This window comes from Platichthys flesus, chromosome 7 (genome assembly GCF_949316205.1).
Source record: "Platichthys flesus chromosome 7, fPlaFle2.1, whole genome shotgun sequence".
In the NCBI taxonomy this organism is placed as follows: domain Eukaryota; kingdom Metazoa; phylum Chordata; class Actinopteri; order Pleuronectiformes; family Pleuronectidae; genus Platichthys; species Platichthys flesus.
In genome coordinates, this window is record NC_084951.1 from 3,816,224 (window position 1) to 3,842,561 (window position 26,338).

At 42.1% G+C, this 26,338-nt stretch overlaps 4 protein-coding genes across 6 annotated transcripts; all 4 read right to left on the reverse strand.

Annotated features, from left to right (window-relative positions):
• Positions 1–40: 40 nt before the first annotated feature.
• Positions 41–4,738, reverse strand: plpbp (pyridoxal phosphate binding protein). Its single transcript, XM_062391616.1, has 8 exons — positions 4,578–4,738; positions 3,627–3,734; positions 3,462–3,497; positions 3,293–3,368; positions 3,049–3,189; positions 2,826–2,968; positions 1,446–1,544; positions 41–781 (listed from the first exon to the last, which is right to left on the reverse strand). The coding sequence occupies exons 1-8, from the start codon at positions 4,665–4,667 to the stop codon at positions 590–592; spliced, it is 885 nt and encodes a 294-aa protein (XP_062247600.1). The 5' UTR covers positions 4,668–4,738; the 3' UTR covers positions 41–589.
• A 1,010-nt stretch (positions 4,739–5,748) lies between these two features.
• Positions 5,749–8,236, reverse strand: snrpg (small nuclear ribonucleoprotein polypeptide G). The gene is made up of 4 exons (XM_062392809.1): positions 8,082–8,236; positions 7,871–7,893; positions 6,509–6,633; positions 5,749–5,994 (listed from the first exon to the last, which is right to left on the reverse strand). The coding sequence occupies exons 1-4, from the start codon at positions 8,111–8,113 to the stop codon at positions 5,944–5,946; spliced, it is 231 nt and encodes a 76-aa protein (XP_062248793.1). The 5' UTR covers positions 8,114–8,236; the 3' UTR covers positions 5,749–5,943.
• A 1,034-nt stretch (positions 8,237–9,270) lies between these two features.
• On the reverse strand, positions 9,271–12,869 carry si:ch211-148l7.4 (uncharacterized protein LOC563603 homolog). Its single transcript, XM_062392272.1, has 2 exons — positions 12,715–12,869; positions 9,271–12,390 (listed from the first exon to the last, which is right to left on the reverse strand). The coding sequence occupies exon 2, from the start codon at positions 12,336–12,338 to the stop codon at positions 10,737–10,739; it is 1,602 nt and encodes a 533-aa protein (XP_062248256.1). The 5' UTR covers positions 12,339–12,390; positions 12,715–12,869; the 3' UTR covers positions 9,271–10,736.
• Positions 12,870–13,817: 948 nt separating this feature from the next.
• Positions 13,818–25,524, reverse strand: tbc1d22b (TBC1 domain family, member 22B). Of its 3 annotated transcripts, XM_062392503.1 has the most exons (14): positions 25,298–25,524; positions 22,089–22,145; positions 21,533–21,722; positions 21,273–21,438; positions 20,776–20,943; positions 20,096–20,166; positions 19,681–19,809; positions 19,476–19,541; positions 17,941–18,055; positions 17,642–17,748; positions 17,486–17,561; positions 17,223–17,350; positions 16,949–17,044; positions 13,818–16,076 (listed from the first exon to the last, which is right to left on the reverse strand). In XM_062392503.1, exons 1-14 carry the CDS (start codon positions 25,351–25,353, stop codon positions 15,948–15,950), a joined length of 1,554 nt encoding a protein of 517 aa, XP_062248487.1. In that variant the 5' UTR covers positions 25,354–25,524; the 3' UTR covers positions 13,818–15,947. The 3 variants fall into 3 exon arrangements, with proteins under 3 accessions (XP_062248487.1, XP_062248486.1, XP_062248485.1); XM_062392502.1 differs by lacking the exon at positions 22,089–22,145; XM_062392501.1 differs by lacking the exon at positions 22,089–22,145 and having other exon boundaries at positions 21,273–21,441.
• Positions 25,525–26,338: the final 814 nt, after the last annotated feature.

Sequence of the window (26,338 nt, forward strand, 5' to 3'; positions counted from 1 at the left end):
ATGTTTGTCACACAGTACAAAACCATATCAAACACACAAATTATGTGTCATTATAAAGGGATACATGATTTATTAAAGCAAGTCTTTGTTTCATCTGTACAACAAAAACAGTACATTGTTCCTGATCTCTGGGACAATGTACTAAGCCGAGCACGTTTCAGCACTGTCACATGTTGGGTGGAAAGGTAGAAAATATCACACCAGAACAACAGACAAATCTCCACACTATCCCACAACTCATAAGAGTACATTGTTTACCATCTGTCGCCTTGTTTTCAGATTTGTGGCTTGAGGATAGATTTCCACACAGGGGAAGTCAGAGCACTATAGGTTAGTAACACACTACTTTTAAAAAACTGTTAAACTAGTTCTGTAGCGTATGCCACTTTTTAGTGCTTAAAACAGCAAGAAGGGCACAGAAAAGTGAGGAAGATTCAGAAATACACTTTAAAATGATGCAATAATTTTGCAATCTAACTCCACATGGCTCTGTGGAAACTGTCGGCTTCACTGCTCTGATCCTTCTGCATGTGAAGAGGATTTTCTTTAGAAACTTTCTTAAAAAGGTGTTTCGGGAGGTGGAATCTGCTCAGTGCTCGGACACGGTGAGGTGCTGCATCTTCTTGGCCGCCTCTTCGGTCACCGCCTTGGTTGTTTTCTCCGGGCTGGGAGCTGGACTAGGTACTGGACTGGGATTTGGAGTGTTTGCTGCACTGTTGGGATAATCCCGGTTGCCAAATATGATGCTGCCCACACGCACGTTGGTGGAGCCCACCTCGATCTTGAACAAATCAGAGGAAAGCATGTTTAGACACATGTTGCAATGTCAACTTTAATCCTCCTTACATTCTTTTAAAATGCTCCATACAGTGCCCCAAAGACACACTGTAAAGTATACAGTATATATATATATATATATATATATATGGAAAAGCCGACAGGGGCTTTTCTTTGCCGGCAGAAATGTAAACACAGGCTTTTCCAACATGACTGTCCTATGAAGATTTCATAAGCAGAAAAAAACTCCTTGTAGGGACTTGAAAATGCATCCTGAACGCGTGTGTCCTGTGACCAGTGATTGAATTTCACTTCGCTGCTCTATATGCAAATAATTATTTAAATTCATAACTCATTTTTGATGGTGAAGACCAAGTGATGTTGTTGTCTGAGTTTGCAGATTTAACCGATGACGCTGTGTGTATGCTTGTGTGTGTGTTTGAGTAATAAGTGACAATTCCTAGGTAATTATTCATTGAGTTGAATGAATTCTTGAGGAGGCAGACTTATACAGTTATAGCTAAATAAAATTGCAAACCCCCCAACATTATCCACCAGCCGGTAGGGTAACCTTTAAATTTCAACATATGAGTCAAAACCCTTAAATAGTTCCTGTATGATTTGTGTGCAGAAGGTATGTTTAAGTGCTAATGAGAAGTGATGCTCACCGCATGCTCAAAGTCTGTGGACATGCCCATGCTGAGTTCCATCTCCTCCAGAGGCAGCTTCAGACTGTCACACACCTCCTGCCTTCGACTCAGCAGCATCTACAAGACAGGAATATTGATAGATTATAATACTGATTTGAAAACAAGAGCATGTGATTATATTATTCTGCACAGATCCTTTAGAGATGTGGAAGTGCGACCATTATGCAAACTAAGCAGGACATTTTATGTTGATTTGGAAGGTGACAGTGATGGTTAGTGACTCTGTATGCAGTTTTCTGTCTCTCAGCTGACATATGAGCCCACATCTGTATAATTACAATAAGAGGGATTGGTCTTCAGTTGAAAAATGCATATTCGTTTTTAAATAATCTATCTTTTCTTGCTGTTTGGTTCCAGTATAACTTTGCAGATTGGAGTAAAGCATAAGCAGGCTGGGAGGAGTTGGAGTTTTCAGAAAAGCACAATTATAATGTAATTTATTTTAGTTCGAGATGAGTGTATGTTACGGATGCTCATGTCAAATGGAAAACACGATGACCGACGACGTCCAAAGCTTCAAATGTCACCTGTACTCAAAATCTGTCGCTCACACGCAGCTAAACCCTGCTTGTGCTTAGATTTCCTGCAATCCGATATAATGTCAGGTGTTGTGATAAGAACGAAATTGACCTGCCCTCTCTCTGGTACAGAGTGGAAAGAAACAGGTTGGTGTCTATCTTGTTTTTAAAGTTACGAGCAACAGTGTTTACATAATGGAGAAAAACCCTCAAGCATAGGTGCTTTTCTCAGTTGACACATGGTGTGATAAGAACTCAGTGACAGTGGGCCTAAACTATCAATAACAATAATCCCACTTAACATATCTTGGGCATCATAAACTGTCATAGGTTGTCTGTTCGACAAATTTTAAGTTGCTTTCAGACAAGCCCTGAACTCCAGATAATCTTCTGACATTCTCCAGAGGGGCTGAGAGTGAGAGGCCTTAGACTTTCCCCTGAGCTGTTCCTGTCAGCCCCTCATAAGAACTCTGTCGAATGTCCAAATGAGCTGAAGGGAGATCAAGTGACATATGCTAAAAATAAAAAATACAGGGAGAAAATCAATATCTCAGGGTTGAAAAGTTGTGCCCTACATGTAGAAGACACAAATGAAGATGTCAAGAGAACTTTTGGTGATAGGAGTCAATGCCAGTGTTGCTGAGCTGTAAACGACAACTTGTGATCTCGGGTGCTTGCTGCAAACGAAGCCTCATGGCTCCCTTTGCTCGTCACTAGTTTCAGTCAGATAAATGAATGCAGGATTAGTTCGGGCAAGCTTTTACTCATTATTGAAAGAAAAATTGAGGTTTTGGAGAAGTTATATTAATATTATTTGTACTTGAAAGTCCGGGTTGGGGCCCAGGGTGAGGTTGTAGCCATAGCGCCCGATGGCCATGAGTCCTGAGAGGTGCAGGGCGGAGCACTGGGACACAATGTGCTTCACTGTATTCACTGTCTCCTCTGGTGGGAGGCCATGTTTACCTGCAACCCATGTCACATATACTGTGTTAGATCACCTGACTGTGCGTACGTTACAGATCTGTGATCAAATCAGTACTCACTCTGTTCTCCACTGGTGTTGATCTGCAACATGACCTTTAACCTCTGGGTGCTGGCTCCCCTGATCCTCTGCCATGAGCTGTTGACCTTATCGGCCAGCTTCGCAGAGTCGACCGTCTCCACGAGAAACAGGTTTGGCACCGCTGGGAAAAGAAAGACAAGACTCAGTGCTAGGTGGTTGTCGTGGTTTTCTTTCTTTGAACATCCAGCTTCAGAGCAAGGGCGGGAGAGCTGACACACACTCACCCAAAAGTTTGTTGACATTATTCTTCTGTAGATGGCCGATGAAGTGCCACTTGATTTCTGGACAGGATTCTAGAATCTGAATGAGGCAACAAGAAACGCCGTTAAAAAAATTAGCAACACACTTGGGTCAGAAGAAATTATTTTGACCTTGTAGACTGGAGAAACCCACCAGTGGATCTGAAGCTTTATCCACGAGTTCATTAACCTGGCAGGAGATAATGGATGGGGTCAATCTTTACATTCCTCAGCTCGGCTCCTCTCTGGAGCTTTTACGTTCATGCTGTGACATTTGGAAAGTTTGGAGTGAAGCAGACCAGCAGCATTTCACACTCACGTAGTTTTCTCCAAAGTTACGCTGCCCCTGTATGTACGCCTTCACGACCATCTCCGGGGGTTTGGTCTTGCTGACGGCCACAAGACGGGGAGGCACGGATGGCAGCGTCTGGGGATGGACAGAACACACACATTCTTCAGTTGCATCACTATATCACTGGATCACTGTTTTAATGGATCACTGTTTCTTATATCGTAGCACCGCTATATCGCTGTATCACAACGCCACTGGATTGTCCCTAACACTAACCCCTGTACTACTACAGTACTGCATTACCATGTCACTGTATAACTGTACTACTCTGTCACTTTACTGCAGTTTCACTGGATGGCTGCATGCCTGGATCACCATGTGACTATTAACTGGATCAGAGGCTCGCTGCATCACTACAGCTCTTATCGGCTGTATCAGTGCAGGAGCTCAGTGTGGGGGGTCTGAAGTGTGAGTCAGCCTCGACAGGATCCTTCAAAACAAATGACGAAGGCGGATTGTTTGTGGCTGCTGCTGTGCGCCGATGCAGCGACACATCAGTCGGTCCTCTAGTGGCTCACAAACCAGCTCATTCCTCCACGCTCTGACCTACATATCATGTGATGCCATGTTGTTTTTAAGGAGGAACAAGCTGATATCTTCACTGTCTTCCACACAGAGTGGTGTGAGGAGGAGAGGCTGTTCTACATCAGCCTGTGTCACATGCACATCAGGAACATGTGCACACCGGCAGCCGCCAGGCACGTCGAGGTGCCACCTGCTCCCACGCGTGTGAAGATGCCACGACCAGCCGTGCACGGTGTTTAGTGCAGCCACGCGCCCGGCTGTCTCCCGTCCGAAGGTTGAGGTGCTGCCTTACATAACGAGTCGTGCCGCCGCAGCCACACTCTCCTCCGGACCCCCGAGTGTGGCAGCGACGGCAGCGGTGCCGCCGAGCGGAGCCCGCCGGGCTGCAGTTACCTTGAGCCGCCGTGCAGCCGCCTGGTTCACCCGCTCCACCACAGACTGTAGCGCCTTCCCAACCTCGTCCGACATTGCTACTTTCCACATAGCGTCAAGCGGCGACGGCACACGACGTCAAGGAGTAGTCCGCGATGACGTCTGTCGCCTTTCAAAATAAGAGTCCGGTGAAAGCATGAAGTCCACCGTCGAGACGGCGCCCTCTATCTGCCCTGCTTCAGCATTGAGAGTATATATATATATATATATATATATATGAGTCAGCCTCATATTTATATATTCTTGACTGACTCAGTTTATTAAGGGTACATAAGTTATTTATAATTTCCAATTTTCTCCATGACATTTGATTCACCGAAAAAATTTAAATATTGGAAAATGGGAGAAAGGCAATGGTACAAGACTTAGTACATAATTGTTTTAAGAGTGAAATAACTATGCATCCCATACACCAATGCAGGTGCACTTCCCCAAAAATGCATGTTGAGGCAGTATCTGGATCGGTGCACTGGTCCATGGCTCGCACTCCCGTCCACAAACACTGCACCCGTGTGACTACATCACAGCCCCAGTCGCATCAGTATGTAGCTGCGTTCATTGTATTGCTGCATTAGTGTCTCGCTAAAACCTTCAATGTGGTCTTGAGATTTCGTCTTTGTGAGGTCACAGCAACCTTGCTCTTTGCACTTAATTCTCATCGGCTCCCCATTGAGGACTAGTAAATATCTGCATCAAATAAAAAAAAATTAAATCTCTCACGATGTTCTTGAGATCATGTATACAAAACATGGACGGAAAGGAATGAGAAACCAGAAACATAATGCCTTTGGTTGTCACTGACACAAACAATATATTCATATTCATCTAAATGTTTCACCTTAAACTGTTCACCTTTGTAGGGCAGTCTGTCTTCTTTGCACTTCACTTTCATATTCTGTATATAGTTTTAAGTCTTGTTCTCATAAGAAAATGAAATCAATAAAAAAGCAGTTGAGCTGCAGGTTTGCGGATCTGGGGAAGAGCATCCAGATAAATAAACTAATGTCTCCTTGATCACAAACAAAGCAATGGTCAAAGTGAGATTCTATTAGGATTTACAGACACCTTCAAACAATATTCTGTGGTTGTGGTAATGCAATGTACATTCCAAACTGAATCAACAAACACAAAATACAAAGAAAACTGATTTATTAACACATACACTATTCAAAATAAAAAAAGACGTCAGTGGAAAGCAGACATCTGATAATTCAAAGACACAGTCAGCTCTGCCTCTTTTAAACAAAACAACCGTCTAAAAGAGAAACAGAATGTGAAAAGGTGTGGGTCTCTCTCTTTCCTCCATCTGCAGCCAGCTCCTCCTCTATCATACTCGCTCCAGGGCCTCCAACATAATTATGCTGTTTCCCCTGATGACCTGTGAGAAATGAGACCACAGTTATATTTAATATTATTTACATGGTGAAGTGTTTCTGAGTAAAAGGAGGACATTTCAAATTGGTCGTCCTATTGCTCTACCATATCTTCACTTGTGGAGTGGCTAATTTAACCTGGATATGCCCTTTTTCACAGAAGATACTTTGATTTTCCACAACAGGAAAAGCACAGCTGCCATAACATCTGCTTTCCATTTAGGTCTCACAGTGTCGCGCAGAAGGGATATTAATCATAGATGAATGAACAAAGCAATGATTTGTCTCATCAATTACACCAGTGTCTGCTGTGAAAACACCTATTTCAAGAAATTAAACTTGAATCTGCAGACTACAGACAACATGGTGTCAAACTAATGCATCCAACGCCTGATATACTTTACTCCTCCACTGTTTTTGTGCTGGGTGGTGTGGGATGCTTAGGCAATAATCAGGATTATAGTCCTTTATTATTGGTTCTCTCTATATGCACACTTCATTCCTGTAATATGCACTTACCACCATGCCGACGCTGTTCTGTTGTCCTCCAGGGCCCATCTCCAGAGAGTCATCCATCACCAGGTTCATGAATGGGTCGAACCCTCGCAGGATGCCCTGCACGTGTCTGCCTCCATTCAACTTCACTAAAAGTCAGAAAGGGAGGGAACTTTGAGAAATATATATCATGTCTGTTTAAATCAGAAGTTTACTCTCATCTTGATTTTGTTATTTTTAAGCTCTTCACATTTGGGTTAAAGTTTAAATAACTGCCATGTATAGAAAATTAACACACATTTTTCTGTTTCAATCTTTAGAATGCTATTCGCAGTAAATATAACCCCTTTTTGCTCTTCGTTTTGTTTTGAAATGTAAGAGTACCTGTGGTTTGCTTATGTGGCCATGTCCTGAAATTATAATTTTCCAAAGAAAAAGTATTGGGATAGATTAATTCACATTAATTTGAGATTAGATTCCAACAATGAACATAGCTACCAGCATGTTTTCAGAGTTGCTTTATCTGCTGCACGAACCTTGATGAGACTTTGCGGGAAGGATCCTCAATGGCAACATACTTAAGAGCAATGATTAAGAGTTATACAACTGATGTAAACTAACCGGGTTATAACTGCCACTGTGCATATTTCTCTTTTGTTATTATTGTTTGTGTTGTTTTATGGGTTTTCATTGTATTGTCTTAAATGAAGGTTTTTGAGTTGTATCTATCGACCACTCTACAAAAATGTATATACTAAAGGTTAAAGGTTCAGTGTGTAGAATTTAGTGATATCTAGTGGTAAAGTTGCATGTTTCAGCTTAATACCCCTCCCGTCACCCTCCTCTTCCAAATATGAAAGAGAACTTGTGGTCTCCTTCAGTTGTCATAAAATCTACAAATGTGTTTAGTTTGTCCAGTTTGTTTTATAAATGAATATTGATTCTATTTTCCACATCATCAATTAAATATCCACTAGAATTCACCCCGTCAATCAAAAAATGTTACACGATTACTCATCTTCCATCAGCTAGAATGTCAGTCCAGTGCTTTTCTGTCCTGCTGTAAATATCAGCGGACCTTTGGGTCTCAGAGTGCGGCCTGATTATAGTCCTCTAAGGAACAAAAGAACCGAAATAATGGCGGTGTGGAGGCCTCTGCATCTTGTATTTATCCCCTTATTCATTCGGGCTTTTTCTTTATGGTCCGTCTGAACATTCAGTTCGTTCCAGACGTTTACTTTTTAACGACTAAACGAATATGAAGCAGTGCCTTGATAGCTGCAGCCCCGAGGCTCAGGACCAACTGAGCTGATGAAGCTCATGTCCAACGACCATTTAAAACCCGGGAAGAGGCTCCTTCCATGTGCTGTACTCGATGATACTCACATGAAAGTTTCTTGTCCATGAACCTGGGAAAGAAAACATAACATTAGCTTTCTTTCGTGACGCTCGCGTTTCATACAGAGCTGTGTCCAGGCAGGTTAGCTAGCATTAGCTCGTTTGACTTAGCAAACAAGGCTATATACAATACTATACGATACTAAACAAAAACTATACAAAACCTGCTGCTGGGAAAATATTTCTTTATACAACTCACTTCTTCAGCTCGGGAGGGTGTGCTTTGCTCATTGTTTCTTCTTTTTCAACACACCGACGCTCACTCGTATGAAGATCGTTTCACAAAACCGCGGAAGGAAAGCGTGCAATGGAGAACCGGAACCTAAAGAGCACACTTCCGCCACGGCTGTTGGGTTGTTACTGCTAGATAGTGCCCCCATGTGGCTTGGAAGAGGCAAGACTGTAACTGTTAGACAAAACATGACTTGTGTTTGTTATTGAATATATTTTCAGAAATAATCACATCCCGGCGACAGGGTTAAGTGATTAAGCATTGATCATGAATATGAGATGACTTCTTATTTCGGCAGGTATTTAACAGACCTTATCTTCTCCTGCATAAATTTGATTTGAGGAGAGCTGCCTGTTTTTTTAAGCAGATATTTAGTAATTAAGATTGAGAACATTTCATTTGCTATGTTATCTGTGCTTCTCTCAATCCACGGGCAGCTACATTTATCGATTTATTTTAAATATAGAAGGAAGTCTCTTTAAATAGAAAGGTCTGAAGCTGTGTTCCCACCACTAGTGCCCCACCAGTCAGTCATCCTTATCATTCTCCAGTCAACACGTTATCAAAGAATGGTCAGTGTAAGGGAATGGTCACACATGAGCAAATATTTCAGTGGCGAACCTTCACATCCATGTGCGCAAGAGGGCGAAGAAAACTCGCTATATTTGCGTACTGCATTTGTGATTGGGCCATAAAGGTCCAGTGTATAAGATTTAGCTGAAAGATCTGAAGACAGATATTTTATATAAAATAATCCTAGTGATGTTTTCACGAGTGTTTCATCTAAATTATACAAATTGTTTTATCTACCCTAGAATGGGCCTTTAAATTGAAATACTCTATTTACACCGGGGGTCCTCTCTGTAGAGCCTGCCATGTTTCTTGTAATAGCCCGACTGGACAAACTAAACACCCTTTGAGTTTTTCTGAAACTTACCACAGGTTCTCTTCCATGTTAGGAAGGGGAGGAGGTGAGGGGTGTTCAGCTGCAACACGTAACTTCACCACTTTGTCACTAAATTCTACACACTTCAACTTTAAAGAATTTAGGGAACTGTTAGACTGTCAACAGTGTAGAGAAAGTAATTTCATGGTAAGTTCTCAGGATCCGTCAGACTTCCCAGTTTAACAGTATGACAAAGAAACACAGAAAGAAAACAGTTTGATACGTTTTAATAATATTTATCTACAAAGAGTCAAACTATTTTACAAAAGAGCTTGAAAAAAATGGAAGATTCCAAAACTATTAAGTAACTTTCTATATTTTCACAGTAGCTCTTTCAAAACAGTAGCTGAAAACCCTTTATAACAACAAACTAAAGAGAAAGTCCCGTTGATCCTTTTCATTCACAAGTGCACTCATTACTCATCCCACAGACCAATGGTCTATCATTTTGCATATTGAGGTAATATTACAAGAGTTTAAGCCAGCTAAAAAGACAGGCCATGTTGAGAGGCATTGGGCTGGGTAAAACTATCTGCGTCAGCCATGTGGATTTCAAAGAATGGCTGAAACAGTGCATACAAATGCTCAACTTACATTTCCCCTTCTGTGGTAATTGACCAACCTGGGTGAATCACTTGCAAATATTAACCAGGCTCGACCATGAGGGTCATGGTCTGACATGAAAACAAATAATGGCAAACACCAAGTCTTGCAGTGCTTTGACTTCGGTCCTCATTTCTATTACTTCAGATTAGTCCACAGGTCTAAACGTAAATCAACAGGGAAATTGGTCAATAGGATCATTCCAATGTCAGATTCAGACTATTTAAGAATCACACTGTTGTTTTGGCAATTTTCTTTAGCATTTCACACTACCACAAATTTCAGTGTATTTCAAAAGGAAGAATAGAAAAAAAAGAAAAAAAACTATAGACAACTTTACACATACGTGATCCATCTCAGTGAACCTGTAGGCTTTCTGTTTCATCAAAATTTTGTTAGTCGTTTGTTGTAATGAAGCTGAAACTCAGGAAGCGGTTTTCAGACATACATTTGACTCCAGATAATCAACTGATATTCTCTGGGGGGCTGAATGTGAAATCGCAATAGTGAGAAATCAGGAGGATCCTTCGCAGGATTCACAGGGAGTCTGTGTTAATGACTACAGATGCCAAAATGGAAAAAAATGAAAAAAATCTAAAAGGATAAAAATGTTTCAGGATGAAAGTGCCACACACAGAAGACACCGACAAACATGTCAAGAATTTGGGGGATGTACCGCTTCAAGTGATGATGTGCAGTAAACCAAAATATGTGACATCTGGTCCTGTCTGAGATCAGTCCCACAGACACCACATCAATGATCAGTTTCCAAAAAACCAAACATGCAGCGATAGAAAATTAGAATTAGAAATAAATATGAATTGAAGAATTAAGAAAAATTGTTAAATAAATTTGATTTAAACGTATAGACTCTGGGATGGGCCTTTATCAACCAATATCTTCAACATTTCTTTGTTGTCGTGAATAAATTAAATCCGTGGACCAATTAAATCCAGATGCTCTGAGCGCTCAGTGAATGAACTGGTTAATACAAGAATTTCCCCTCATCCCTCTCTGCTCTCTGGCCCTTGAAGGCAAAAAAGGTAAATCGCTGATGACATTTAAACTGGATGTCAGGCTTTGCTGGCCTGCTGCATGTAGGCCTCTGTGAGGCTGTCCTCCTCCACCCTGACTCGCAGGTGCTCCTGACAGTGTTCTAGGAAAGAGTCCATGGCCGAGAATCCCTGCTGACAGGGCACACAGTGGTATAGCCTGTGCTTCTTTGAGCCCGGCCATTTACAGGTGTCCATCTCGTTTGTGCACACACTGCAGTGTCTTCTCTTCACACACGACTGGTGGAGCTCCATGTGCTCCCAGAGCTTGGACTTTAGAGAGAAAACCTCTGCACAGGAGGGGCATGGGTACTCTCGCTCTTCTTCCTCCTCCTCCTCATCATCATCCCCTGCCTCCCCTTCCTTCACTTCAGGCACTTTCTTGCATCTTCTCAAATCACTCTTCTTAATCTCTAAAATGGGCACTTTCCTGGGCCTCCCTCGTCCAGGCTTTACCGTTGTACCTTTTAAGTTGGCTTTTAGGTTGTTTGGTCTATTTTCTGGTAACTTATAGTCTTTGGCAGTGCTTCCTTCAGACCTGCCTTTGTTGTCAATTGAAGAGAAGCTTGAGGCTGTGTGCAATCTGTAATGTGCCTTAAGGGACAAATGATGGAAGAAGACTTTGCCGCAGACCTGACACGGATTCCCATGTCCTTTCCAGCGCCTTTTGACGACTGGCTTCGGGTCTCTCCTAGTACTTTTCTCTCTGCTGTGCTTCTCTGTCCTGTGCATGTAGAGCTTAGAGGTGCTCATGAAAATCATGTCACAAGAGCGACATTTCAGAAGCTTCTTTTTGGATTTGGAATTTTTATTTGGATCTTCATTGTCATCTCCTTCTTTCCCCATTTCTCCTTTGGTCTTTTGTCGCTTTGGGGCCCTCAACTGCTCCTCAGAGTGGTTGCACTGCTTGTGGCGTTGCAGACCAGCCGCTGTACGGAAGCTTCTGGAACAGAGTTGGCACACACGGACAGCTCTGCTTGTGGGCCCTGGGGCGTCTGAAGAGTCAGAGCGGGTTGTGTCTGCCTCAGAAACTGGAGGAGAATCATCTGGAAGGCTGCTCGCATCAACTCCATCTGATGGGGATGGTGGTTCACTGCAGCCAGCCTGCTGATGCTGCAGCAGGGCCTTCTTCTGGCTGAAGCCTCTCCCACAGGGTGCACATGCGTAAGGGCTGCTGTCCAGGAGGTGAGGCTGGAGGTGAAGGGAATTTTCCTGTGGCCTGCCGGGATCTGAGGCGTGATGCATGCACGAAGGGCAAGGAGAGCCACTCCGTGACCCTCCACAACAAAGTTCACACGGAGAGGAATCCCTGTCGCACTTATGTAGCTGCAAAGAGGACCGCAGGGAGAACTCCTGTCCACAAGAGGGACACCGGTGAGGTTTGGGTAATGAGTGTTTTAATTCTTGGTGGAGCAGCAGATCGGTTGCATACGGGAAACTCTTGCCACACTCTGGACAAACATAAGCGTGCAGGTGGGACGATCGCTGCCTCGGGTTGTGTGCGGGCTGTTTGGTGTCTGACCGGGCGATGAAGCTGGCGAGCCGGGACAGAGTTTCGGTAGCTGTCGGGGAGCGACTGAACGACTCCGGGGTCCTTGTGGTGCTCCAGCTCACTCCATCCATCCTCCTGTTCACCACGCTTCTCTCGTTGACGTTTAGGTCATCAGCCTGAAACCTGCACAAGTACAAGAGATTGCATTCAATATGGAGCAGTGTTTTAAAAAGATAACAATCCAACATGAGAGCTACCGAACTGCTAACCCCCGACAGTTAAGTTCAGACAGCAGCTAGCCAAGTATGTTGGGGAAACACAACTACTTGTTGGCTTGGTGCTCTATAATGTCGATTTTATATCCTCAGGTGGGTAACACCTGAATATATGAGCAGCAGATGTGACACGGCGGTGAGACCACACTACTGCGTGTTCGGCTAACGTTAGCTCGAAGCTAGCTGAGCTAATAAAGCTAATAAAAGCTCACTTCCCTTTATCTCGACTTACCTCCACTCTCCGTCCAATTCACTGGAACACTGCGGCTGCTAGGGGCCACACGGTTCGTCGTGTTAACGCTCGGTGTCTGACTGACATGGCTGCGAAAGTGATACACAAGTTTGTTTGTCCGGAGGGGGGCTTCACCAGCGAGCTGTTAGGGTCACTTCCGGTACGTCACTTATCACATCATTTATTTCACCTTTTTTTTTCATTTTCATTGATCATGTATATATTTATATAAATATATATATCGTGTATGTGTATTTATATGGATATATATATATATACACATATATATAGTTTCAAAATTGAAATAGAAGAACAAGGACAGAGAGGTCCTTCTCCACCGACCAGGAGTGGTCAGTGTTGCCAATTTAGCGACTTTCCAAACCCTCATGGCGACTTTTTTTGTCAGAAGCTGCTAGTGACAAATCTATACGGTTTCAGTTATATATACCTTTAACCTCAGTGTGCCCGCAAGTTTAGCCTTCATTGTTGGTTACAAGGCCAAAACACACTTGATGACGCTATGGGCCTTCATTGTTGGTTACAAGGCCAAAACACACTTGATGACGCTATGGTGCACAACTGAAGTTATGTCCCTAACATCTACTTGTGGCTGCTAACATCTATTGGTAGTTGGTAATTTAAATTGTGCATAAGAACTTCAAATGTGCAAGGGATATTCAACATCTTGTCCAATATTCTTATATATATATATATATATATATATATCGCATAAATAAAGTTTGGCAGGTTTTTGGCTATTTTCCTCTCAAGAATTTTTATTACAATGCAATGTCTATTATGCAGACTGTAAATAGAGTCTGGGTTATGGACTTATGGATTATACATTTTCTTAGGGTGGCATTCAACAGCAAATCATAATTTGCATCCACCACTATGATTCCAAATGTAACCATATTTCATGTGAGAAAGAGATCAGTTAAGGTACCCCAAGAAATGAAAACAGTATGACCTTGTGCTGCATAGTACCTGTATAGTGTTGATGCTGCACTTTATTCCCAATAAAGTTGAGAAGAAAAGGAATGAGCTGTGAATTGCGTTGTGACCGGCTAAAACACAGCACAAAGAAATACACACTCTTCATGTTGGCACTTGTATACAACAATAGTTTAATATAAACAAAAATTGAACATACAGCAGGTACTGTAATCATTTTATATTTCATCATTCAAGGCTGGAGCCAGCAGTGAACTCTAATAAAAGCACTCTAATAAAACACATTGTATCGGCCCAATAAAGATGAATGTTGAAACAGCACAAACACTTCTTGGTACAAATCAGCAATTGGTCCGTTTTTGTCGGCCTTTTGTTATCGAAATTCAAATTTACGACACTTGACCTTTAACACAAGCACAGCATGGAGTGACCAATACCATCAGTGTAGGGACACAATCAGTCGGTGCACATGAATGAAGAAAACCAACGTTAAGGCTGAAGGCAAACTGTGACCATGTTTCAGCTGAAACCAGGCGGATAAAAACGAGATTACTGGTGGATTCATAATGCCAAACTGACAATGAATGATCTATAAACAGGTATAAGATTGTTAAGACTTTTCCAAAAATTAAAATGATCGAGTTTACTAATTCGTTTTCAGGCTCACAGTGTCTCCCTTACTGAATATAATGTCATAAAGTGACCCCAGCCATTCCTGGACCCGAATTAAGACTACTTATACTTCAAAATTAAATTAGTTGTAGTGGACAATGAGCAGGGCTGTATAATAACCATCACTGGTAATGAAGGTCCTTGAGTAATCGTCAACACCCTCCCCCAAACCACACACTCAAAAACACACACACACGCTGAAAAATGCTGCTACAAATAAACACAGGAAAGAGGAAACCAAATGAGAAACACAAGCATTAACAATTATCCATGTTACACTGTGACAGGATGGAGTATGTTAAGAATTCACCAAAAATTAGCTGCACTGTGTCCGTAGGTAGGAATGTGCCACTAAATGTCTTTTAGTACCAACAGACATTGACAGGGGAACTTTCTCAGTTCAAATCCTCCATAAACAATCATGCTAAACTAATTTTTATTATCTGCAGTTTCTTTTTTTTTACAATGGCCACAGGTTTTTAATTCAATAGTGCAAAGACTATCATAGGATCATTAATAAGAATGCTACTCTTATTGTTATGCATACAAATGGAGTTTGGTAAAACAAACACTCGGGCCCAAAGATCAGTGGTTATTGATCTTGTTTTGTGCTGTTAGAATATGTGCTACAATCTTTAACTCAAATTGTATTTCAATTGCCTAAAATATATTAACACTTAGATTAATCTAAGTCAGTTGCATCATTAAATTAGACCCACTTCAGCAGACATATGTATGAGTTCCACAGATACGCCAACCTGAAGTTCTTCTCTTCAGAGCCCAAGGTCAATTTCAAAATGTACCAGTGTTGACATTTCGGAGCTGCACCAAAGAGCCTGATAGTTATTCTAAAAAATATCAAATTAGTTTCTCCACCTCCCATCAAAACAAAACCTGAAAGGAAACACAGTACCTACTATTTGCTACCGCTGGGACTGAGACCTAAATACAAACTAACATATCATTAGTGGAAACTGATTCCATTGAGTGATTGAGGCCCAAACTCTGGACTTTGACTGGTTGATTGTACAGTGCAGATTTGGTTACCCTGAACCAACATATACACACAGATTAGCTGTCCTTATTCAGAACAGCTCAACAGTGTCAGACTAAACACATTTGTAAAAAAGAAAAATGACAAGGTGTTTTAGTTGCCTGGGTTACATCTAATATGTTTCCACTGTAAAACATTAACTACAACAAATCATCTTTCACTAGAGGATGATCTCACAAACATTCATCATCCCTTTATATTACAGCATGTACATCTCAGTGTACGCTTGACTTGAAAGACAATCAATGTTGCTTGACCAACAGTACAGGTCCACCAAAATGGCATAGCTATGGTTGTGGTAACCGTCCATTGATACAGTGCAGTACTATAACTGCAAATAATCTCATTGTCACTGAGCTCGACGGCTGCACCATGAGCTTTTCATTGTCCAGTGGAAATTGACAAGAGAAGTTCAGTGGCTCTGAGGAAACATCCGACATGTCTCCTTTTTTTTTTCAAGGACCTCCGAATGGAGTGTGTCCCTCGCAGTCACAGTCTGGTTTGATTGGAAGTTTGAAAGTACTGTGTTTGCTAAGACGAGGTGGCCCTGAAGCTATCTCTTGTAATGGCTGGGTGCATCTGCAAACATGTACTTCAGTCTGTAGGCCTCAGCCAGGAGGAGACCCACTTCCTCGTTCCCCCAGTGGATTGTCGGAACATTCTGCAGTAGCATGAGGAGGCCCTGAAGAGCAACAGAGAATAATTTCGTGACTTTCACACTATATTTGAAAAGTAGCAGTTAATAACAGAGTATGTATAACATTTCAGAAATAAAAAAATATGTGGGCTAATAATTGACAAAGTAAAATCATGTCCCCTACTGTACAGCAGCCTGTATGGAAGTAAAGCAACACTTAACTTTGAAACTGAATTTATTTACCAAAGGCTTTTCAGCAACAAAGTAGTTCTTTAACTTCCTGTGTGTACTAGAAGGACGCATGTGTAGTTTGTGTGGATTGCTGTCTGCTGCTAAGATCAACTCACACATGGTTTTTATCAAACATCTGATAATGTAACACAGTGACAACAGCTGCTTTTGCCCATTAATAAGTTAAAGTTGTTGCGGGATATTTTGAGCACAGGGAGCACATCATTTAGATTTTGTAGAGTAATAATAATAAATGACAGACTGTTAGGCGCAATCTCATTTCTACCCTTGGCCGTACCCCTTGGCCCTACCCTTTTGTTTTGCGCGTTCACGTGTAGGGGTAGGCTGTCCCAATACCAGTTGGGACAGAGGGGCAGGGCCAAGGGTAAGGGCTCTGTACCCCTCCAAACAGTGATTTTTCAGACCCTCACTTCAAACAGAGAGGTACCAAGAATGCCTTGTGAATGAAGCTGGGTGAGAGACCCACAAATGTAAATTTTCACCAATAGAATTTGAAGTCAACTAAAGGGAAAATCCAGCATTTCATGTTGAATTGGGGAAATTGATATGCCAAGATTCACGAGTTTCTTTATATGAATATATGTCCTGATTTCATCTGTTAGCTCTGCTCTCAGTATTTAGTTACTTTCTCAGTCGTGTGTGGGCAACTGCTAGAACAGTGGTACCTGAAAGTCAACCATGGAGAGAATTTCTTTGCGCCACTCAATGAGAAAAGCAGCGCAGACGTACAGGTGGAAGTGGGAGAAGCCCTCTGCTTCAGCCTGTGAAAAAAAGCAGATTACAACTCAATAAATCCATCATTCAAATGTGACAGGCAAAAAATAATAAAATGGTTAAAGTCGGCCTCCAGAGCTGAACCTAGTCAACTTAACAGATGATTCTTTTTTCCAAATAAATTTCTTATTTTTAGGTTTAATTATGGTGTCCAGTCTGCACTACCTGGTAGGTGTCCCAGAGACGGATAGTGCAACGAAGAGGCAGCTCCCTCATCAGCAGATTGTTCATCCACCGGAAAGCAAACTGCAGGTACTCTACCTCATACCTCTTGAAATGATTGTGAATGTCCTCTGGAGACAAACACCACACAAACAAACAGAGCACTCAATCAGATTTAGCAAGTAGAAGCTAGTAGTAAACAAGTTCAAAATAAGGAGGAATGAGCAGGGCACATGACATAAAAGTACTATCAGGCGTCCACTCACCATCTATCCTGCTGACCAGCTCCTCTAAAGCCTTTACTTTGTTCTGGATTCCAGGCTGAGCAAAGGTGTAGTTGTCCTGAGAAAATAACAATCTAAGTAAACACGCACAGCCTTTTTTTTTTTTATGTTCACTGATGTGTTTGTGTGTGAGCAGACCTGGATTCCGTCCAACAGCTTACTCATGCACCAGAAGCTATCAGCTTCGATGTTTCTCTGGGTTTCCAGAGGCAGCGCTGCCATCTCAAAGTTCTCTACATCCTCCACTGAAAAACAAGACAACACTGATCATACAGATACGATCTGTATATGATTCTTCTACGCTGCCCTCTGCTGAGGTGGCTAAGTGACATGTTTATGACCTTGATTTGGTAACAACACTGTAAAATGTAGCGTCATGAAACTGACCATCTGAAGATAATGGGGCTCTTACAGGAATTCTCCCTCCAGAAACTTACTGACAAACTCTGACAAGAAGACGACAAAGAAGGGTGTGACTAGGTCATTGATTCCCTGGACGTAGCCACTGGCCGGGTGACGGATGGCCCAAATAAAGAGGATACGCTCGAAAACCTGAGGAAGGAAAGACGACAACATGTTGATTAGCAGATGTGTGGAGCAGATTCACGGAGAATACAAGGCAAACACCAATGGTATAATTGTAATCATGATTCTTAACTTTCTGTTTTAGTATTTCAGGGAAAGTTGCTTTGAATTACAATGTTCAACTCTTGATTTGACTCAATTCTTTGAAAATAATTTAATTTAAGTAATCCTCACAGATTCAGACAGAGAGGTTGATACCATAACTGAATTTACTGCAATCTACTTCAAACTCCAACACCCATGTATTAACAGGTATAGAGATCACAGAATCAATGCAACATGAGCTTACAAGCTTTTCTCCTGATGATCATCATCATTATCTCAGTGAGAATTTGATTACTGTGAAAGTATATTAATGAGTGAGTGTCAGTTGTTTTTTACCAATTGAAGGGTTTCTCTAGATTAAGTAGTAGCAGGCCAAGCAACCACCCCATTCCAAACAGGCCAGTTTACAATGGACAAAGCACTAGTTCACAATATAATTGGTCAAACCACGAGTGATTACGAGAAATTAAATATTGTGATCTAAGTTTAAGATAGATCCACATAACATCTACAACTTAGCATTCTTTCAAAAATCTCTCACCTCAAAGAAATCTCTCTTTTACATGATTGAATCCTCTCATTATTTTTAAATGAACCCTGAGTCCTTGATATATTTATGATACTTCCATCACAAACCAAGGTAAGCTCAGTCTTGCTGTCTTTGAGCTAACTGAGTCTAAGATCAATGATCTCAGATCACTATTATATTTGTTATTAGCAGCTATTAGCAACCACGAGTGAAGTATTTAATATAATGCGGAACTAAAGGCCGATATATATTTTTTTTCATTTTGTAAAGTCGCCTACTGCGTAGATGTTTGCCTGCCATGTCATAAGAATTTCACTGCTTCGATGACGCTGTCATTGGTGCATGTGACAACAAACCTTGATTTGATTTGATTTGATTGGATTTATATGCTTTACCGTTTTGACGGAAACAGACACATGGGAACGGCTTAGAATAATGAGGGAAAACAATGGAGACAAGCTTGGACTTTGTTATGATGATATTTATATGGTTTAGCCATTACATACATACTTTGGTGCATAGTATCCTCTACTTCTATGCAAAGGAGATCTATGTCAAAGAGGCTACCTGATTGAATAAAGGATATAATAAAAACAGGTTGTAAATGAGTATGGCAACAAGTTATTTAGACGTAGGAACAAGATAACTAGTTCATGGCCATAACCACTAATTGGCTAACATAAACCCTAACCCCACACCCACACATGTCCCCACACGTTAGAAAAACCACACTAACAGACAAATTATACAAAATTATCTTCTTCCATATATTTATATTGTAATGCCTTTATTCTGCAGTAGCTTAGATCTTACCTCTTGTACCACAGGCTGCTGAAACAGGGGAATCAGAGGGTTTGTTCTTGGAATGTCAATGTGGATCTAACAGGAAGAAAGATTACCAACATTAAAATGTTACTCAGGATAATCAAAGCTCATAACATGTGAACTGTGAAATGGTGGTGTTAACTGATTTTGACACATTAGCAGTAGAAGGGTTATTTCTATTTGTCAACTTTACCTGTCTGTATGTGTCCTTGAAGTGCTCGTCTGTTCTGGAGTGGTAATACTGCTCAATGAATCCAAAGTATTCTTCTCGCTTCCTTTTTAGCACCAGGTCTCTGCGGTCCTTGTTGGCCGGTAGGTAGCCCTGTCAGAGCACCACAGAGAAAATACATAAGAGAAAGTGTCGGTGAGAAGAAACGTCTATTTGATTACATGAACAGTTTCAGAGGAGCAGAACAGGACGGCCATTTGATATAGGAGAGCCGCCTGAAGACAAGGCTGCATGGATGGATAAGGCTTTTGACGTCATGTCAGCATTTTCCCAAAGAAATGGAAATAGGTACACAGAGGCTAGAACATTTGACTTTGGAATATTGAGACAGAATGCCCGAAATGTGTGATACTTTAAAACTGAAGGTCATGAGACTTACAGAGAGAAGTCTCCATGTGATTGGCCGGACTTTCTTTGGAATACCTGACCAGCTGTGCTTCCGAAGTTCATCTGTAAACAGCACAAAGCCAGAAAGAAACACAAATGATTAACACTGGATTAAAATCACAGCAGCAATCAACACACTGAAAAACTGTATATTCAGCTGGTTGTAACTCAGAGGGTAGTGTGGCATGTAATACTGAATTATTATTAATACCTACTCCATAGCTGTGTACCAAATCAGCTGCTGCATCCTCTGGAGTTTAGACTCCTTCTAAAGTGTGGCCTTCCTAGGCCGAGTAGACCACAAGGGAAGAATCTATACAATGGCTGGTCTATGCAGGACTTCCTATGGCATCCCCAGCTTTTCCTACCCCTTCTGTTGCATCGTCAGCTACTTTGAGCCATTGCACTTGCTGCAGCCTAGAACGCCTGCATGGTTAGCATCTAAGCTCTGTCACCAGTGCTCAATGAATCCAGAGATAGTTTGGCCTGAGAAAGATCCATTCATTGAATCATTTGTATTAACGGATAGATGCCCTTTTCAGTCATGTCTAGTCACAATGCTGTGACACCATGGGCCTTTAAATGCAGCTTCCGAAGGATGCGGCCCCTACAACACAACTCATATCTAAACTTTGAAAATGTGTAGCTGTGTGGTTTGCTCTTCTACTGTACCTAGGTCAGTGTTGGGACTGGCAAGCAGATACTTGAATTTGTCCAGTCGGCTCTTCTCCCGCACTGTCATGGGTGGAGCCCCGGATGAATTCTGGTCGGAGATCCGAGCCACTAGTGGGATGATGGGACGAACTGGGAGAGACTGCTGTTTCTGCAGTGTGGATCTGACTATAGAGGGCCATGCAAGAAAAAATAAGTTTATTATATAGGTTATGATGTAAAAACATGTGTTTTATTAAAAAACAAAGGAAACAATAATCAAACTAACAAAACCCCAGAAATAACACACAAAATTCTGTTTAAACCCTTGCAGACAAAATGTTTGAATTGTTCATCTATCACCTGTTCTGACAGTGTTTCAGGCTGTGAATGCCCTGCCTGGTATATTCTAAAGGCCTGATAATCCCAGTGGCCCTTAGCTTTACTATGAATCACCTGATAAGATGCTCAGTAACTCTTAATGTACAATGTAGTGCTGCAGCACACGAGTCACATACCTGAGGACGAGTTGAGGTAGGTCTCACTATTAGACTTGACAACCTTGCCATTGACAGTCTCACTGTCCACGTCTTCCTCTAGAACATCCTGGAGGTTCTGAGGTTCTGGGCTAAGAGATTCCCGCTCATGTGACATCCTGCTCTCCGAGTCACCTGCCTGACTCTGCTGCTGGAAGGACAAAGGAAACACTTCAGAATATCTCCGTTAATTTTACACCAACCCCATGCCCTTACAGGTAAAAATGATGTCTTATAATCACATGGATCTGTGCAGGCTTAGAGGACAGGCCTGATGACAGGGATGAAGTTGGGGCGGGGCTCCCGAGGAAATCATCGTCCTCCTCATCATCGATGTCCCAGGCATCGTTGGTGCTGCAAGCAAACTCGTGGAAGCTGGAGGCCTTTTTTGTTTTTAGATTGTTGAATTTGGGCTTTGTGTCTTTGGGATACCTGCAGGGGACATATCCAGAGGTTAAACAAAGAAAGCCAGAACAAATATATTTAACAGTCTCATTCATGGCAGCAGCTGTTGTTGATGTATACTCAGTTAAAAGATGGTATCACAAAAATAAACAATGAAACTAAACTGCTAAGCCAACAGAAAAGGACAGGAAAACAAAACTATTCTCTCGAACAGGCAGACGTATGTAAATGTAAATATATGTACTGCATACAATCCACACATGCTCAGATCTTCACAGCAAGGAACAAATAGCTGCAAAACATAGTGTGAAAATGGGAGACACAAACAAAATGCATCCACGGGGGGGGGGGGGGCCTGACACCATGCAGTCGAGTTCTCATGTGCTCACTCACGTGCGTCGCAATCGCGGGTCAAGAGGTGGATGCTGTGCTCCATAGACTGGTTGTACGCTGTAGAAGATGATGTGAAACGCGGTCACTGCTGTGTACAAAACACATTCAGCTACCAAGTTACTGTCCTAACTAGGCCTAGAGGAAATCTTCAGAAGATCGACTCGTGAATGATTGTTCAGAGGAAGGTGGACAGACGCACATATTGTACTTGTCTGTGTTGCTTTGTTTATTAGTTGCAATAAATTGCTCAATCTCTTTAAAAATCTGCATAATCACAGATGAGGAAGCACCACTGATGGAAATTATACGTTAGCCAATGCACAAGGTCGAACATATACTGTGTCCAGTATTACAAGGAAATATATACCGACACAAGGGAAGGAGAGTGGATACTGCCCATCCAACTTCTGCTGTGTAGAACAAAACCAATCTAAACAAAGGAAAAAATGAGGTTGACAGCAAACTGAAATTTGCAGTTAACAGATGACAGCTGAATTCAACCCTCCGACTAAATATCCCATCCCTGTTTTACTTAGAGCGTGCGGTTTTTAGTGAGTACTGAACTGAACTAGGGAACAGCTTGCACAGCCCCCGTATTCCTTACCACCCTGTGGGGGCCATTATGTTCAGCGGATGTGAGAATCTTGATGCTCAGCTTCTTTCTAACTCTCCATCGGCCCAAAGCAGATACAGATAAGAGTTGTAGAATGGGATGTGGGCCAGGGCCGTAACTGCCAACAACACTCCTCTCCTTATCTCTTTTCACTGCAGCCCCCTCCACTACATTTTAAGCTGTTTAGGCTTTTCTAACAAAACACATACTCAAGCTCAACAGTCACACAGTTGTAGTTGTGGTCACACAGCGTGGTTACTGAGTCATGCATCTGTGTTTACAGCACACAAATCAAATATAAGTTACGTCTTGTAAACAAACAATTGACCTGTCACATTTCCGACCGACGGCCCTTTCAGTCAAACTTACTGGGAAACTAAAAATTGTCTGAGGTCAGTCGTTGTTTGTTCTCCCTCTGAGGACAAAGCTATTTCTAATGAATATTATTTTTTCCCCACACAAGCATTGGTCTAACACATTACCTAGCATCCCTGTCTCAGAAATTCACACATGATAAGCACCTCATTCAAACAAGCTGAAAAGCTTTTGTGTTAATATCACAAAGAAATAAACACCACTAGTAACCTGGATTTTTGTCAAACAGTGGCTAAATCAGAGGTTACAATTTTTCATCCTCGCTCATTTATTTGCATGCACCAACTGACGGTAAGCCTGATACCTGAGAAGCTATAACTAGGCCTGCTGATAATCTGGAAGAGCCAGAGTCCCTTGTTTAACAGCAGCAGACTTGTTTTATCAGCAGCGGCTCAAGGACAGGCAAGACTTGCTGCTGGCTTTTCTTGTTCAAACATGTGTTTGAGTTTGGGCTCCCAGCCTTCCGCCCACCACAGAATGAGAAGGATCAGTCTGTGACAAAGGCAACAACGCCCTCTCCTTAAAGATCCTCTCTTCTCAGATTTCCATAACAAGCTGCCCACCACCACACTCCCTCCTGTCGGCTGCAGCCTCTCTGCCAGGCAGCTGCATGGAGCCCAAGTAGTACAGCTACTCACGAGTCTTGATAGTCATGAAGACATGCAGGCCAATTAAGACAAATATAAAACACATGCATGAAAGTGTCATGCCACAACAATGGTGACTTCTCATTTAGCAGAAAAGTGTATAGTGAGAGGAATAAAAGGAGAGTATACCCCTAGATCCTCAGAGCCAATTATAACCCATTACATGATCTTACACTACAATGAGCACTACAGGCTGGCACTAACCATACAAGTGAAAATGCCTAACATACATTTCTCTGAAAAGCTTAACAACACTTGACTAATTCGGTCTCAGCATCTTCACAAAAAGAATAGTCATTAGCTGAATAACAGATTTTTAAGCAATTTGACCAAACTCCAGCCTCCCCTAAAAACAAAGATGGCAGCTGGAGATGACACAATAAAAATACATGTTTGCTACCAGCTATATTTCTCTTGACTGGAACTATCTTGTATTGTTTTATATTGTTATACAAAATACTGCAGTAATATTTCCCCCGTTATCCAAGACACATGTACACGTAGGAATGCCTAAGAGCAGCAGTAAAATAACCTGGTGGGTTTGATCATGTATATATTTTTCAGAGAAACAATCACTAATTGCCACAGTGACAGAGGAGTACTCAGTTCATGACAGGCCTAAAGCACAGGTAACGGTTTTAATGACCTTCAGTCAAATACTAATGTTTTCCCCTGACTTCTCACTCTCTTATATGTAATAATAGGCATACTACTATCATTACATTGCTGCTCCCTTCGTCTCTGTAAGACATTTTGCATAAATACTTTAAAACATTGATACACCTTTCCACTATGTTGGACCTGGTCTTTTCTAATCAATGTTTTAAATATTGTAATTTTGTAGATGTGCTCTGCTACAGGTGATATCTATTGCACTTCTGTCCGTCCTGAGGGATCCTTCACCTGTGGCTCTCTCTGACGTTTCTACATTTTATTTCCCTGTTAAAAGTTTTTTTTGGGGGGTAGTTTGTCCTTACTTTTGTAGAGGGTCAAGGGCAGAGGGCACCCTAAGAGTGGTTTGTGAATGTGGGCTTTACAAATAAAACTGGATTGATAACTAATAAGTGTGTAGCCTTTTCCCAATATAAGCCACACACCTACAATGAACGGGCTCCCTGCTCCTTGTGTATACATGGTGTGGTCAAAACTGACACAAAAAGAGGATGTTGTTCATGTAACTTCTGACTCATCTTTACAGAAATCAGAGGTCTGAGACTCCAGCCGAGATCCTCATCTGGACAAGTGCATTCTTGCCCTCTCTCAACATATGGCGGGCGACGCACGGTGTGTGACAGCTGGCAGCTCCACACAGAGAGGTGGAGTGTCTCCGTCAGCAGACACACACGCTCACACAAGACGGCGTGAAGTCACAGAACACACATGAGCAACTCATGACTACAAGTCAGGCGTCTACATTTTAAATGTGCCGAGATCAACTTGAAACTGTGTATTCAAGCCAAAACCAGCTATGATCATGTTTCCGTCCTGTCATATCCTTCATTACTGTGTGAAACTCACTAAATAAACGAACCCAATCCCGCGTCGGTAAGGAAGAGACAGTGACGAAGACCCACCTTCCGGGAACCTTTGCGTTTCTCCTCCAAAAATTGATCCTGTTCTCGGTGGCCATACTCGGTAAACACAATCCCCTTACTCCGAAACCGACATGAACAAACCGCGGGGGAACAGCTTCCGTGTTTCAGTGTTGACAGCTCCCGGCTCCCTCATGGATTCAAACAGCCGGTGGACGGAGATATTTCGCTTTCGAATGCTTATGATGTATAACCAGGAGCACTGGAAGCCGCCATCTTGGAGCACAGCGACCGGGGCGTGTGATTGGCGGGAGGGGGGAACAGGTGCAAGGGCAGTGGCCAATAGGAGGATGCGGTGAGGTGACAGTGAACTGACAGCCAGGGATGCTGCGGACCCGGGGACGCGCGGAGAGAAGCCCCGCTGCTGGATTGAGTTCATGCCACTGCTCGAACTTCAGCCATGTTGATGCCTGCGTGTTGTTAGTATGTGAGACAGGAAGCGACATGGCGGAGGAGTCTCCCTCCAGCACGACCTCTGGACAGAGAGACAGGTGTGACACTAAATACTGTCACCCATGATATCCCGGTGCCTGACCTGTCAAAGCACTTTGAGCTCCTTTGCTTTTCTAATTAATCCTTAAATGAATTGCTCATGATTTCTTATAAACTGCAGGGAATATTAACAACTAACTATTGAGGTATTAATCGTTTCCTAGTTCTATTGTCTCAGTTTTAGGGATTTGCTGATGTTCAGGTCAGATTAAACCTTCAGGACAGAGACCCCCAGTGTAAATGTGTTATTATTATGATAGTATAGCCCCAGATACCCAGAAACCAACCAGTGCTGTAAGGCTGAAATGCTTTATTTTAGTATGTTCAAGTGAAATGTGGATATTGTGGTTAAGGATGTATACTTACATACAAAGTAACAAAACCACAGTGAATATGTAAATTAGAGAATCTGAAAGAAAATAATCACCAGACTTATTGCTAATGAAAATATTGGTAGTTTTATGGTCTTACATTTTTCAAACGGAATCATAGCTTTCTGTGTGTTAATAAGTTGACCGGGAAAAAATGCAA